Raw genomic sequence first — 16,734 nt, forward strand, 5'->3', positions numbered from 1 at the left:
AATGCAAATGCCCTGTTGCTGGCAGCACCAGAAGCTTTGCCAGCATGTGTGTGGCATATTGAATGATAATGACAAAGCAGGCTATATCCCCTGTGAGCAAGCCTGCAGAACAATGATTACAGATTTGCCGGTGTGTCCTTAGCATCACAAGGGACTCTGATTCTAATGCTAATCAGAGCTGCAGCCCAATGAAATATATCTGTTCTTGCAAGGCAGGAGGAAATAAGACGGAATATTCCAGTTAGGCTGTAATTGTGTAATGAAGCCCTGCTTATTTTAGCACACAGGGATATATATATATATATATATATATATATATATATATATATATATATATATATATATATATATATATAGTGTATACAGTGGCTTTTTGCAGGTTTAACCTATTGCACCACCTGCTGGCCTTAGCCTGGTACTGGGGTGATACAAGCTGTTTTTTGTTCTACAGCACTTAGAAGCAATTATCCACCGCCAGGCATAAAATGTTGAAGCATGAGCTTGATTATTCAGCGTTATTCACTTTGTTATTTGAGGTGGAGAGCCTGTTTAAGATGCTTTATCTCCCTCTGTCAGTTGGCTCATACAGACACGTACTAATCCAGCCTCAATACAAATGGCACATCTAGTGGGATTCATCCCTGGTTCAGGTTTTACCACTCTCATCCCCGTGCTCCATTAGCCCGCATCAGTCACACTATCTCCCCCCACCTTTCCTCTTTCAATGTACTTTATTTTCATTCTGGGGAGGGAAACAAGAAGGGGAGCCGAGGCACAGTGATGCTCAGCTGCACACTCAATGTAGGTTAATGGAAGGGAGGAGAATCTGAGCTCAGCCGGCCCCGATTGGCTGGCCGGTGACGTGCAGCTTCTCGGCAGCACAACCTGTCACTGTTAATCAGGAGCCATCTCTTAACAGTCAGCCAGGGCTATCGGAGAGGTGAGCCCATTGCTATTCAGGACGAAACAGATGATAAATCATTTGTACATAATTAGTGCTCAGCAAGGTTACAACTGACACGTATTTTCATCTTAATTAGGAGGGAAATTTGTTCCATTAATTTAATTTGGTGTGCATGAGTGCCTCTGCACCTAACTAAGTTAATCTTATACCTGTCAGGGTGGGAATGGAGTTGGGCCTTGGAATACAGAGGGAAATGGATAAGAGTCCTCTATCAGATTGTTTCATGCACACACAAACAAGCCAATTGGACTGTAGAGAAACAGCAGTGGCAAATCAAGCTGCAGCTTTCAACATCTACTGCTGTGAGTCAGAGGCGGTGACTGACTGGGTATTTAACTCCAATCTCTCAGTTTGGAATGACTATGCTTGATATTAAATACAGTAAGATAAGGCTTGTCTGCTGTCACATCTCATGGTGATAACATAAATACTGTTCAGGGAATAGAAGTCAGTTTTGCATTTTCAGTGCTTTGCAGCCAACCAATAATGTAGGTATAAATGCTCCTTCATCCTAGAACAAATATTTAAGCCGATCTCACAAATGGGCATTATGGAGAAAAACATGTTCCATCATGGGGGTTGTAAGCCCTTCACCCCCAGCTCTTTGATTTACAGCCACAGCAGGCTTCATATATTTGAGTGAGAATCACTGCCTGATCTCGTTGCAGTCCAGCGGGCAGGAGTAAGTCCAAGGACGTGGTCTCTTTTCATTGCTGAAAGCTGTATGAAGCTGTAGTAATTGCCCCAAATAGGTGGCTCAATAGAGAGGAAGATGGAGAATGACTGATTTAGTAACTATAAGGTTTCTAATGGAATTCTCCACTGCCTCTCGGGCACTCAAGCTGACAACCATTACCTGAACTGATGCATAGTCCATTACGGGATCCTCAACTTTAATAGAGTGTCTATCACGTGAAATACAGAGATGTCAGGTGCCAAAGCATGCACTCTCACCCATGTGTGAAGGTTTAACCCAACCATAATGGCTTTTCTTTTAGACACTGCTGCATGGCCCTAAATGGACTGAGAATAAACAGAGAAAGAGAGGGGAAGGAAGTGAAGCACCAACTTATAAAATGCTGTTGTTGGATGCTGTGCGACTCATAACTGTGACCCCCTGCCTATTTCACACTCACTGGGGCTGAATCAAGTGGGAGCAGGCTGCAGCATGTCTGCACACTGGGCCCTGGCACTTTACATCATTCAAATAGCTTTCAGTGACACATTTGTAGATAGATAGATAGATAGATAACTTTATTTATCCCCGAGGGGAAATTAGGTCATCGTAGCAGCGGTACAGAGCAATCAGAAGTACTAAAATAAGATAAAATATAAAATACAAAATATAAAATACAAAATATGAACAGCAATAAAATAGAATAAAATAAAAGTACAGTATTGCAGATAAAACACTATATTAAATGTGCAGTGTGGATTTTAATGTGCAATTGGGATAAGGTGCATGTCAGTGATAGGTCACTATGAGTAGTGAGAGTTTATTCCCTGAGCGTTGCTCAGCGTTGTTGTGCAGCGTTGTAGAGTCTGACGGCAGCAGGTAGGAATGATTTCCTGTGCCGTTCCTTAAGGCAGCGAGGTTGAATGAGTCTGCTGCTGAAGCTGCTCTGAAGCTTGTCCAGGGTTTTATGGAGGGGATGGGAGACATTGTCCATGATCACCAGCAGCTTTGCCAGCATCCTGTGCTCCACAACCTCCTCCAGGGTGACAAGCTTAGAGCCAACAACAGACCCTGCCTTCTTTATCAGTTTATTCAGTTTGTTCGCGTCTTTTGCTTTGATGCCCGCACCCCAGGACACCACAGCGAAGAAGATGGTGCTCGCGACAACAGACTGATAAAACATCTGAAGCATCCGGTTGCAGACATTAAAGGACCTGAGCCTCCTCAGGAAGTAAAGCCGGCTCAGGCCCTTCTTGTAGACTGCCTGTGTGTTTGTGGTCCACTCCAGTTTATTATCCAGCACCACACCCAGGTACTTGTAGGAGTCCACAATGTTTATGTCTGTCCCACCAATGCAGACTGGAGAGGGCGGGGGCTTGTTCCTCCTAAAGTCCACCACCATCTCTTTTGTCTTAGCCACGTTCAGCTGCAGGTGGTTCTCCTCACACCACTTGACAAAATTGCCGACCAGGTCCCTGTACTCGTCCTCCCTTCCACCCTCTACACGCCCCACAATGGCCGTGTCATCAGAGAATTTCTGCAGATGACACGACTCAGTGCGGTACTTAAAGTCTGCGGTGTAGGTGGTGAAGAGGAAGGGCGACAGCACGGTTCCCTGGGGGGCACCAATGTTACTGATCAGGCGGTCAGACACACAGTTCCGTAATCTCACATACTGCGGCCTGCCCGTCAGATAGTCATTTACCCATGTGACGAGAGAAGAATCCACCCGCATGTTCTCCAGTTTGGCCTTCAGCAGCTCGGGCTGGATGGTGTTAAAAGCGCTGGAGAAGTCAAAGAACATGACGCGGACAGCAGTGTTGGGTCTATCCAGGGAGGAGTAGGCTTCCTGCAGCAGGTAGATGAGAGCATCATCAACCCCAACATGGGGCTGATATGCAAATTGTAGGGGGTCCTGTGATGGGCACACTAGGGGTCTGAGGTGTGCAAGAACCAGCCTCTCCATGACCTTCATAATGTGAGAGGTCAGTGCAATCGGCCTGTAGTCATCCAGTGCCACAGGATGTCCTTTTTTGGGCACTGGAACAAGGCAGGATGTTTTCCACAGCACTGGCACTCTCTGAAGGTGGAGGCTCAGGTTGAAGAGGTGCTGGAGAACTCCGCAGAGCTGGCTGGCACAGGCCTTCAGCACGCGAGGGCTGATGCGGTCCGGACCGGCGGCTTTTCTCTGGCTGAGCTTCTCCAGTTCTCTCCTCACCTGGCTGGCTGTGATGTTGAGAATCCTGTATTGTATCCTGCATCCTGTAAAAATGCCTCAGATATCAACATGGGAAAGCTCATTTTTGCTTTTGATTGACAGCAGGCAAATATTATATGTGAGGTGACAGGCTCAAAAGCAGTGAGCAGGGATGTGAATGCAATTGTTGAGAAGCAGAATAGCAAATGATGCTGGTATTTGCACATACAACAGACTTACTGTTTATGATTAGGTTGCAATTATGGATTCTTTCCATATTAAATTCTGATAAAATAATTTAATTAAGGTTTACTCAATACCAAACCTTGTGAAATTTAATAAATAATATTGCTTGTAATCTGTTACCTCATTTTTGAATTGAGTAGATATGGTGTATCTTTTCTTACAATGTAGTAAATAGTATTATATGATGTTGCTTGAAAAATGTCAAATCAAATATCAAAATAGTTTTATTTATATATCAACTTTTGAAATGACTTATCATTTGAACTCTATACATCATTGTTATTAGAGCTGGAAGTGGTTTGAAATGTTTTGTTACTACCAATACTAAGTACTGTATTATACGTTCTGATAGTTTGAGGAATATAAACACGGTTGTCGAAAAATAAACTATTTTTTTCTTTGGAAAAAAAATTGAAAAATGTGTCTAAAACCCAGCAGCCATACAAGAAAATCAGATGATGAGCTGATTCAAATCTGTAAACATCTGTATCATTCAACTTTTTTTTTTGTCATCATATATTTCGGTAACCAGCACTTCATATTAAGCCATAACACTGTGGATCAGAACTGCATCTGTCATTGTTTTATTCAGCTTGATCAGCCTGGAGTCTTTCACTATGGGATCTATTTTTTCTATGGATGTTTATATGTAGGCATATAAATTATATTACATTACTTTATATATATATATATATATTATATTTTATATATGTTATTTATAAAATTGTATAATTGTATAGTTAGATTTACAAATTGTACATATAATAGATAAATGATACAGATTACAGCAATTACTGAATTTGGAAAAAGGGGTCAGATTAAATAAGTGAAAACTTCTTCCTGCTCCTTTTCAGGCAGACTAAATTGTACATATGTTGTTACATGTTTTGTTTTGTCTCTTATTTGTGAAATAATTTAATTTTGTATAGTTTTGTATTTTATATTCTTTTTTTGACACGACTGAAATACATTCATAAATTCAAGAGGAAGATATTGTACTTATTACTCCACTCCATTGACCTAACAGCTATAGTAGTTTATATAAATCAGCAGCTTCAGTAATTACACTTCAAAATCGAATACAGAGATAGTATATTTCCTGCATAATAAGTAGCTTTTGATAATAAGGGGACATTTTATTGTCAATACTTTTATTTAAGAAACATGTGAATGAAGAACTTCCACAATTTCACATCTGAACATTACAATATGACAACTTTTTCTGTGGACGTGTGTGCTAAACCAAAACACAGTTAGAGCAGTTCCTCTTTGAGTTAGAATTGTTCTGCACCGCTTTGAGAGAACACCTTTGAGTAGAGCAACAGGAAGGATGAATCTGGTTCGTGAACAAATAACACTGACGCAGTGTAATGAATCTTTTAGTGAAGGAATAGCTGTCTAATTCCAAGAATGTAAGTTGTTTCAAATATTCTTCACTGCTTAGCTGACTTAATCTGACTTTATATATTTGATTAAACATGTCTTAATCTCAAATATACAATAAGAAAGGCCAGAGAATCATTGTCAGATCCATCATTTCTCACTAAATGCTGAGCTTTTCTCACAGTAAACTGAAGAGCATCACATTTAGACCACAGAGAGTAGTGGACTATTACCAACAACCTGCTGCTATATACTTTCTCTTTTGATTTCATTTGAACTACAAGCTCTTGCTAATGTTTTCTTTTCCGTGAGTCCACAATGCTTTTAGTGCCGGTAGACACCTGCTTCTTGTCCTTCAGCAGCTCCTCCTGAGCCATGGGCTCGATGATGGCACCCAGTTGGGTGACCACCTTGGGCTTGATGATCTTTCGAACAGTCTTCTCTGTGTTCCAGGTGCGGCCCAGTGGAGAGCGGATAGTGCTCTCAAACTGATTGTGGTTCTCAAAGGGAAAGGGCAGTGAGTTCACCTGGTGGAGGCTGAGGGCGCTGTTCCTCTTCTCCGACATGATGACACTGGGCAAACGCTGATCTTTCCTGGGTGGAGGTGGCGCTGTCTTGATCCTGAACCTCCTGCGTTTGGTCCGGGGGGGCTTGATGTTCATCCCTCCCCAGTCGCCCCACCCTGGCAGCGTCAGATCCATTACCTTAGGCTTCCCTGCGTCCTCCTGCCTCCTCTTGTCCTTGAGGAAGTCTGAGATGACGTCGTCCCCGGCGAAGGCCTCTTTAATGAGCCCCCTCTGGGCTAGTGTTTCATCTGAGCCCTCAGTGTCCTCTATGGTTGGAGCAAGTGGGAGGCTGATGACTTTTGTTTCTTTGGTGAGAACTTCTTTCAGCTCGATCCCTCTCCTTTTTCTGTTTTTTCCTGCCTTGTGAGTTGCGGGTGGCAGGTTTTCTGTGGCTGGGCGCTGCTGGGGTGGAACAGGTGCTCCATCGGTGGCTGACTCTTCCTGACTGAGGAGCTCCGTGTCCTCCAGAGTCCTGATCCTCATCAGCCCCTCCTCCAGCTGAGCTGAAGTGTCCCTGCGGCCGGCGTCTGCAGTCGCCTCGGCCTTCTCGGCTTCAGCCTCCTGACAGCTGTCTGCTATTCCTCGGAAAAGGTTTGTGAACTGTGACAGCTCCTCTTCCTCTTTGTCTGATGCATCTGGGTCCTCTGCTGCTGCTTTACTCTCCTCATCATCATCATCATCATCATTCGCAGGTATTACAGGTGCTGCGTCGGTCTCCTGAGCCTCACGCAGTTTCCTCCTGCTGTCAAACTCTCTGAGGAGCACTTCCTCTTCTGTTTCCTCCACCTCTTCTTCTTCAACTGTATCCCCCGTCGCTCCAGGCCCCTCTGCTGTAAGATCTACAGTCATACTGGTCTCTTTTTCGGCAGGCTCTTCAGAGAGCTTCCCTCTCATCCAGGGGTTTGAACAATCCAGTCCTTGCTCTGCATCATTTACAAAATCAGGCAGCACCTCTGCATCGTCAGCTTCCTCCTCCTCCTCCTCCTCGTTATTCAGCGAGGTCACCAGCTTCTGGGTCAGCTCTTTGTTCACCTCCAGCTGCTGCTGCATGGCTTTGCGTGCCCCTTCATCATATTTGGCCATGATGGCCTTTGACTTGGCCCACTTGCCACTGTTCTGGTGCTTCAGCGACATCCTCTCCTGCATCCTGCCCAGTTCCATCTTATTCAGCTCCTCCAAGGCGGCGGCAGGGTCTGTCTTCACCATCTCGTCGAACTGCTTCAGGAACTCTTTACGCTTGGCTTTGTTGTGCACTTTGTGATATTTCTTGCTTTTGATCTTCCTCTCTCTCCGGGCCTTGGCCTCGTAGTAGGACTGCAGAGCCCGGGCTTTTTGAAGCTCTGCCCGTCGGATTTTGGCCTCCTCCAGGCTCATCGCCTTCATTGAAGCCTCCTCGACAGGGGTCAGGGCGGGGTCATTGATGGGCTGCTTGTTGGCGGACAGAAGGGCAAAGATCTCCTGCTCGAGCGGAGTTTGCGCCTTCCAGCCGGTCACCACCCTCTCCATGGGTTTAGGGCCAGAGGGCTCCTGGTTCAGGGGGAAGACCAGCTGCTCGGCCCTCTGGTTCTGTTTGATGATGCTTTTCCACCGGGTCACGTCTGTGGCTGCCTTCTGAAAGGCTACATCTCTTTGGATCCTCTCACTCTCCTGCTTGCTGAGAGGGCATTCGATGGTCTTTTTACTCCGCTGCAAGTTCTTCAGCTGCTTCCTGGTCTTGGCTGGGACAGCGGGGTTTTTTTCCATGGTCCCGATAAGGTCCGACAGGTCGATCTTGTCGCCCTCCCCCTCCGCGTAGACGGTAAACTCGGAAATCTGGACGGCCGCTTCGGATCTCTCTCCCACTCTTTTCTTCCTCTTACCTCCGAGAGCACTAATGGCTTCAAGCAGCTTTTGTCGTTTTCGTTCATCCTCGCCGCCGCCGTCCTCCTCCTCTTCCTCCTGCTCCTCTTCACTGGTGATATTTTCATCTGCTTTTTTAAAATTCTCATCATCATCATCATAGTCATCGTAGACCACCTCTGGCCTCACGTCTGCCATCTTCTCAGTCCCCTTTGAGCTCTTCTTGAGACTCTTTCTACTCCCTTTCCTCTTGGAAGCTTTTGCCATGCTGGAGTAAACACCACCGGAGTGCTAACGCCTGACTGTACACACGTGTGCCGTCAACGGAGCCGTTGTCGTAAATTAGTCTCCGTAAAAGGAGCAGCACCATAGATATAAAGAGTAGATGCCGCATCGAACGTTGGGCCGCGAGAAATGCGGCCGCCATCTTGGATCGGTCATCCTACCAGATAAGTTCTATGAGTGACTCGTTGAGCCTCTGAGTTGAGCAGCAGAAGGAACAAGATGCCAGAGCACTGTGCAGCGTATTCCTGCTCTAATCTAATATTACAATATTACAATTCATAATCAGTACGGTACAGTACAATTTTAAACAATTAGACATAAATCCATGCATTTTTGAATGTTATAGTGAGTCCCTCAGGCTGTGGCAGGTAGATACATATTTAGCTGCCAGAGGAGCTGCTGTCCCTTATTTTATTATTATTATCTTGTCACAGTAGAGGCATGGAGATTAGCCTCTGTGGGAATGTTAGTTAATTTACCCCCCGGCCAGATGTGTGTGTGCAAGCCTGTGTAGATATGAAAGGAGACGCAGGGAGGAGAGGGGTTGTCGTACATGTGGTCTAGTGTAAATGGATTGCACATTTCCAGCAGTAGGTCAGCGGAGGATGTGCTGTGGTTTCATGAGAGGAAGACACTTCAGAGACAGTTAATCTCAGGTCACCTCAGATATTCTCAGTTTTGTTTTTTTAAATATTGAACATGACATTGACATGAATTATGAGATCATTTTTCATGTCATGTCACTTTTTTTTTTTTTAAGTTTAGACTATCAAAGGAGAAGTGACAGAATCTGACCAATATCCTTTGCTGTGAAACTGTTTCATCAAACAGGAGCAACATGATGTGGGGTTTATTATAAAGAATGAATTAGAGATTTACGAGGCAAGCGTGAACATGTATTTCCACTCTGTGCCCGATATTCTCACAGCTGAACAAAATGTCCCATACATTTTTACTTGGTTCTCCACATCTCCACTTGAAAGCAGGACGAACGTCACATGTTTGTAAACCAGAGCTGATGAGTCCAGGCTTTTTTAGTTCAGTTGTACCAGAGAAGTTGAAACAGTCTGAAAAGAAAAAATCATACATTTATTTAACTAAGGAAAAATCTTAAATGGTTTGTATAATTTAAAATGGATATTACTGAACTATGCCCCGTGTTTTTGTTTGCACATGAAATACAATTACTACATCATTAAAATATGTAATAAAGAAGACATTCACATAATTAGACCTTGCCTAAAAACAAAGGACACAGTCATTTTAGATACTATACAAAGTACTCCTACAACATCACTGTCTTTACCAATGAGAGCTACACTCTACACTTGGTAATCGTGCAAGAACAAAACAGTGTGAAAATGATCGATTTAACAAAATGTTATATGTATTTTTATACCACACACACTCGCTCCCTCTCCTCTCCACTACCACGACTATGCGACTGGCAGAGCATGGATCATTTCTGAATATTTATAAACATATAGGGTTCGGCTCTTGTTTTTTTTAGTGCTTTAAATGGAAGTGTGTCTGTTTGACTTGTATTTAGATGTGTCCAAAATGTCATCTCTCTCTCTGACCTAATTGTATTGATACTCTTGATTTATATGTATTTTAATTTTCTCTGAGTGTGTGTGTGTGTGTGTGTGTGTGTGTGTGCGTGCGTGTGTTTGTGTGTGTGTGTGTGTGAGAGAGAGAGAGAAAGAGAGAGAGAGAGTGAGAGAGAGATTTATGTATTCATGTATGAAATATAGCCTATTAATACTCTATAAATGATTTCTCTTGTTGTGTTTATATTTATAGTGTTTGCAAAACACCTATCATACATCACATATATCATATATCAGAATATTCTATTACTGTTAATCCCACTATGAATATTAAAATACGCTGAACCGTATCCTGTCCTTACACTGAGTGGAGCGGGCGACCGGGCCAAGATGGCGGCTCCACCGCTCGTCAGCGCCAATAGGCCCAACGTTCGATGAGGCGTCTACTCTTTATGTCTATGAGCAGCACTGTCTTCCCTTTCTTTCTTTTGAGTTTTTTGGCGGTTTGCAAACAACTTTTGGGAGCATTACCGCCACCAATTGGTATGGAGTGTTGATCAAATAACCTACTTTAATAATAATAATAATAATAATAATAACAATAATAACCTATATATGTCCAAACAAATGATTTACTGTGAGAAAATGCATTATAATTTGATAACACTCATTTGAATTCATTTGTAAAGTATCTATTAAATCAAATTGTACTTGTTCTTTTCTGAATCTTTCACTCTTCCTCGTACTTCTCACAGTGTTTAATGACGTGCTCTATTGTCTCTTCGTGCCCACAGTATTAACATTTGCCTGTATTATGATCTCCTTCTCCTTTTTTTCATATCTCTTTATTGATTGAAACAATTACCAGTAAAATAAAGTCTTTCAAATGAATAGACATGTGTAAAAATAAAGAAAATATATAGCATTGAATGCTTGCTTTCCAGAGACAGGGAAACCTAATGCATATAGCCTACTATGTCAAAAATGTAAATGATTTGGTTTCCTTAAGGTCCATCAGTGTGGAGAAGACAGTGATTTTAAAAAGATATCTCTTCAGATGTGGGAAGTGCAAATAATATGTGTGTATGTTACCTTCATATTAACTTTGAATGTGTGTGGCAAGAATAAAATCTGTGTATAATAGTATTCTCTTTTTTTTTTCTGTTAATATTCCTTGAACTTGATTTTGCAGTTATGTAGCCTGTCATTACCTTGATTTGGATCTTCTTCGGGACCATAGACTGAAAGCATCCTGACTTACTGCATGTGTGTGTGGTTTGCCAGTTGCACAGTGGCTGACCGGAAAGCCCTCCAAAGGGTTGTTAACACAGCCCGAAAGATCACTGGTTGCTCACTCCCCACCCTGGAAGAACTGTACAGCTCTCGCTGTCTTAGAAGGGCTAAAACATTGTGAGGGATTCGTCCCATCCAGGCCGACAACACTTTGAGTTATTGCCCTCTGGCACTTTCAGGTCTCTAAATGCTTGGACTAATAGACTTAAGAAAAGTTTTTATCCAAAAGCTATAACAGTGCTGAACACAAATACTGTTACCTATGAATCTCCATCTGTGTTACAGTATTGACATGCAAAGTACATGCACTCAACACCACCTTTTTTTATTTCATATTCACCAAATGTGAATTCTACTGTCTTTCTCTTATGATAATGATCTTTGCTCAGGGTCTCTGCAATCTACTGTTTTTTTGTTTTGGCTCCTTAAGCTGCTATGGTGTGTGTGTGTGTGTGTGTGTGTGTGTGTGTGCGTGCGTGTGTGTGTGTGTGTGTGTGTGTGTGTGTGTGTGTGTGTGTGTGTGTGTGTGTGTGTGTGTGTGTGTGTGTGTGTGTGTGTGTGTGTGTGTGTGTGTGTGTGTGTGTGTGTGTGTGTGTGTGTGCGTGTGTGTGTGTGCGTGTTGGTGTTTAAGTCGTCTTAAATGTGTCTTTTAAAGGTCTAGCGTATTCTTTTAATGCTTTTAATGTTAAATAATTTCTGCACATTAAGGGATTGTACTGTAAATTTCGTTGTACTGGTACAATGACAATAAAGACAATTCTATTAAATTCTATTCTATGATCATTATACAGGCTATGCTCTGGACAGTGTGTCTGTAATCTCAGTGCTCCCTCTCCTGGCTGAAGTGGAAACCTTTTCAAAGTTGTAAACATAAACAATATAAATGTGTCCAAGTTTTATTTACTGTTGCAGTGAATGTGAACGACAGACAATCAGTGTTCATTTCTGAACTTCTAAATGACAGGGGTGAGCTAGCTACCTATGAAGAAATTTTCCATCAGAGAGGATTAGACATTTCTCAAACTCAACATTCCAGAGTACTCAAAAGTATATCCACCAATTTGCAAACTCTCATAAAAGCATCACTATTATATGATCCTTTCGTAGGAAGTATTCCTAGATTGTGGCTGTGTGGAAAGGTTCTCGAGGAACAGTCATGTAATGCTCTTATCAGAGGTATAATGACTTCTCAAAGTCAGTGTCCTGTTTCCTTTCATCGTTGGAAAGCTGAGTTTCCTAACATTAACAGGAATATTTAGACTGAATACATTTTTTGTCCCCAATATGTTTAAAGAAAATAATATTAAAATTTTACTTGGATACAACACATGCAATGACTTTCTTCATAAATGTAGATCTTATCTTTCCCCTGTATGTTCCTTCTGTAAAGAGGAGTCCCTATTTCATTTATTTTATGCTTGTACTCATTCATGTAACATTTGGACTCAAATCTCTTTTTTAATCTGGGAAACTCATCAGGTCTTGGTCCCTATAACAGAATATATGGTCTTGTGTTTGAATGTAGAGTCTGACAACTAGGAAGTTGATTATGTGATAAAATTGCTCTGTCTTTTGAGCAAATATCACATTCCCAAGGCCAGATTTCTTTCGTTTTCCAAGCACAAACTTGTTTTATGGTGATCTTCAGACATTCTATGACTGTATGTAAAGTATCTAAAAACAAAAAAACCTGTAAAGACTTCTAAAATCTTGAAGAACATTATGGACTACATTGCCAGATGATTTCAGTTGTTTTTCGTTGTTGTTATGAAATTAAACTCACTATGTTCATGTGTAAAACTCCTCCCTGTACTTTTATTTATTTTGTAATGTCGTTATATTATTGCTAATAAACTTTGTTTATAAAAAAGGGACAGTCAATCAGCTAACAGGATGTTAACAAGGATCAAGGCTGTTGCCTGACAATGGAATTCCGTTGAAAAGGTCTATAATGTATATTTTTGTGTGTAGCCACATTTAAAATGAGCACGTGACACAGACATTTTTTTTATTTTCCCTCTCTCTCTTTCTTTATATACAGTATAGGGCAATCGTTAGTCAATACAAATAACAATACAATTTTTACCTCGAGGTGAAATAACGTAAAACTTAAATAAAGATAGTAATTGGAAAAAAGCGGAAATAAAGCAATATAATGCTTGTGAAATCTTCCTTTAAATAATAATATTGTGTTGTTTTGTTTTTCTTTTAACAGCGGTCATGTGACTGTCATAGGGTATGGTCATGTGACGTCATTGCTCAGCCTTGATGATGGCGGCGGCTCCGTCTGTTTTCCACAGAGCGAGGACTGGCTCTAAAATAGGAGCCCAGTATGACCAAGAAGGCAACCTCATCCAGGTACAGAGCAGGGACGCGTCTTTCTAACACACTCACGAGGCGTTCACAGTCCAACTACATTAACGGTCACGTCATATAGCGTCAACGAGCATCAGAGCTGTTAGCTAGTTGACGGTCGAAGAAGCTAACTCTTAGTTGGCTTCTAACGGGTGAATGTAAGCTTGAATGTAATTTAAAGGTCTCAACAGTAAATTCAAGTGTTTCAAGACAATAACAGTGAATACCAGGCATGATGACAGGAAACACCGCACTACCTCAGACATTAAAGTTAATGCTAACTTCTGCTATCTGAGTGACAAACAGCCGCAGCTGTGTCTTGCTCCACAGCACTTCAGTAGCCTGGGTGGAGACTGGGTTCCCACAGAGGTTGTTGTTGTTGTTGTTGTTGATGATTTGTGTTCGGCTCCCAGGTGGAAACCCGAGAGGATGAGGATCAAAGCGTCAAGCTGGCGGAGATCCTGGAGCTGCTGCTTGCAGCTGGATACTTCAGAGCACGGATAAAAGGATTATCATCTTTTGATAAGGTACACACAGGACCTGCTTGTGCTCTTTCCATGCTGGTCCCATCTTGGGAAAACTCTGATTCATGAGAAAAGAGGGCAAAGTCACTATTGCTTGCCCAGATGATAAATATACAAGTTTTGCTATGCTGTGAACTTAAGTACCCATAAAGGAATGATTTGGGTGGGGAAGCTTCACATAGTAAACCTCCACCTTCACTCAGCTTGTTTCTCCCTTTCCCCTCTTCAGGTGGTCGGTGGTATGACCTGGTGCATTACCACATGTAACTTTGACATTGATGTGGACCTTCTTTTCCAAGAAAACTCAACCATTGGCCAGAAGATGTAAGTGCTTTTCAGTAGAGCTGCACCGATCCAGTTTTTTCTGATCCAATCCGATACCTGGGCTGAGCGTATCAGCTGATACCGATCCGATCCTACTGTTGAATGAATGAAGCGTATACCTGTCCATGTGAGTGATGGCATCAGGCTTGACATTAACATTTAGCCTTGCTAAAAAAAAAGGTAACAAATGAACACAGATATAAATTTACTTAATATTATCTATTAACAAATATAGTGTACATTAGCAGAAAAAATAAATAAATAACACTTCCATGTAAAGTGCACAGCAAACAGATATTTTTAAATCTAATATAAATTAAGTTTGAAATGAAAATTTGAAAATAGCAGACTTTGCTCAGTCCGGCGCTTGCTCTGTGTTTGCTCATCACTAGCTGCTGTGCGTGCTCTGCTTAATGACGCAACCGGTGTGGCAAACATAGGATTGAAGTCATTAGATTGCTGTAACTGTATCGCTGTGTGTGATATTAATAAAAAAGAAATGACTAGATCGGAATGCTGGATCAGCCTCATTCATCCAATAAACGATCCAGCTAATTAGTCAATATCCGATGCGGGTATCAGATCAGTGCATCTCTACTTTTCAGCTGCCAAATTGTTCCTGAAGGCTCCCATACACTGTATGATATCAAACTGTCCCTGATGAATATTGACCGTTTAGAGAGAAGTGTGGTGAAGTCTTTGGTCACCAATCCAAAACAGTGTTGCTAGATTGCACTGTGACACATATCCGCTGGTGGGGGACATTGTCAGATGTTTGGAACCAAACTGTTAAAACTTGTCTATGGCTACAACCCACATTGTCTACTAACCCACCAATCAGAAGTTTGTGGATTCGACACATAATATATTGACTGACACTACACCATACTACCAGTCATGTACTATAATAACAAAAAGCATTCTGAATTGACCTTCATAGTTGAGTCCTTTCTTTTTGGTTTTGATGACAATGTAGTAACTGGAGACATTGCAGAGAAATGATGATTCATTCAGTGTCAGTGAGGAGTGCTTCTTTCACCTTGCAGAGCTCTGACGGAGAAAATAGTGTCTGTGCTACCGAAGATGAAGTGTCCTCATCGTCTGGAGCCCCATCAAATCCAAGGGCTGGATTTTATCCACATTTTTCCAGTGATACAGGTGAGATAATGAATCCTAACTCTCCATATATTGAAATTTAGCCTCAAGTGGACGTTTTCTTAGCGTTTAGAAATAATAATGATAAAATCAAAGTCATCTGAATATTTTTTTAATTACATTTGTATCTGCTAAAACAATTTGGCTTTGATTTCCACCTTGACTTACTTTAGGACTTCAGTATCAGGTCATACATGTGTTGCATTCATTTTATTTTTTCCCAGAAAATCCAGTGCAAATGACAGGCCCAGATAGAGGATGTAAAGGAAGTAGCTTCCGCTGTATTTTTCTTCTGCTTTCTGTTTGATTCCTGTATCTGATCAGCTGTGTGTTGTATCTCCTTCCAGTGGCTGGTGAAGCGAGCCATAGAGACCAGGGAAGAGATGGGTGACTATGTGAGAGCCTACTCCATTTCTCAATTCCAGAAGACCCATAGCCTCCCAGGGGTAACTACACAGTATTAGTCAGTCACACAGCCAGAATGTGGATTTAGTGGCTCGTGGAGGGACATCCAAATAATTACTGCAGTATGCCTGAGAAATGTGAGTGGTTTGGTGTGATCATTGATAATACATAAATTACGCTCAGGAAAGGACCATTAACACAGAGCACAACATATCCATCTTCTAGCGTTCCTACGCAGTATTGAAAAGCATGGAATTTATTTTGAATAATTTACAGGTCTGGATCAGTCTGGAAAAATGTGTATTGTTTCCAGACTATTATCTCACTTTCTGAAATAAAATACATTAATATATACAAATCCAAACAAGTGTACTAACACAACACAGCTGACCTGTAGATGATATGAAACTAATCAAGCTGGCTGTGGAATGGTGTCGGGTTACCGTTCACCGTGCCATACATGTTGTCTACATTTTATTTATGATTTATTTTATTTATTTTATTTATATTTTATTTATTTCTCATTATTTAATTTATTTACAGTATGTTTACTCCTCCAAAGCCAATGCAGCACAGACTCATGTTTTCTTTTGATGTTCCTGGTTAATTGTCCATCTCTACTGTTCCTATCTGTAGTGTTACAGGTTCAGTTATTAATTTAATCATCCATCGCTACTGTTCCTGTCTGTAGAGTTACAGATTCAGTTATTAATTTAATCATCCATCACTACTGTTCCTGTCTGTAGAGTTACAGGTTCAGTTATTCATTCTATTATCTATCTCTACTGTTCCTGTCTGTAGTGTTACAAGTTCAGTTATTCATTTAATTATCCATTTCTACTGTTCCTGTCTGTAGTGTTACAGGTTCAGTTATTCCTTTAATTATCCATCTCTACTGTTCCTGTCTGTAGAGTTACAGGTTCACAGTTATTCATTCCACTCTTTTAGCATTTAGCTTGAATAAAATGCTGT

The 16,734-nt window shown here is 41.5% G+C and overlaps 2 protein-coding genes across 4 annotated transcripts in view; one reads left to right on the forward strand and one right to left on the reverse strand.

The window, feature by feature from the left end:
* Window positions 1-5,334: 5,334 nt before the first annotated feature.
* LOC310952907 (U3 small nucleolar RNA-associated protein 14 homolog A) lies at window positions 5,335-8,146 on the reverse strand. Its single transcript, XM_083921749.1, has one exon. It carries the CDS (start codon window positions 8,136-8,138, stop codon window positions 5,757-5,759), a length of 2,382 nt encoding a protein of 793 aa, XP_083777875.1. The 5' UTR covers window positions 8,139-8,146; the 3' UTR covers window positions 5,335-5,756.
* Window positions 8,147-13,267: 5,121 nt separating this feature from the next.
* ccdc93 (CCC complex scaffolding subunit CCDC93) overlaps window positions 13,268-16,734 on the forward strand; it is a gene marked incomplete at its 5' end in the record, with an annotated part of 39,308 nt that continues 35,841 nt past the window's right edge. Inside the window, 5 exons of one of the 3 annotated variants that reach the window (XM_083922339.1) lie at window positions 13,268-13,357; window positions 13,768-13,881; window positions 14,108-14,202; window positions 15,249-15,360; window positions 15,705-15,803. In XM_083922339.1, coding sequence (XP_083778465.1) covers window positions 13,268-13,357; window positions 13,768-13,881; window positions 14,108-14,202; window positions 15,249-15,360; window positions 15,705-15,803 — 510 coding nt within the window. The remainder of the gene's footprint in view (window positions 13,358-13,767; window positions 13,882-14,107; window positions 14,203-15,248; window positions 15,361-15,704; window positions 15,804-16,734) is intronic. The other 2 variants (XM_083922340.1, XM_083922341.1) reach the window with 2 other exon arrangements.

This window comes from Echiichthys vipera, assembly GCF_963691815.1.
Source record: "Echiichthys vipera genome assembly, chromosome: 10".
NCBI lineage: Eukaryota > Metazoa > Chordata > Actinopteri > Perciformes > Trachinidae > Echiichthys > Echiichthys vipera.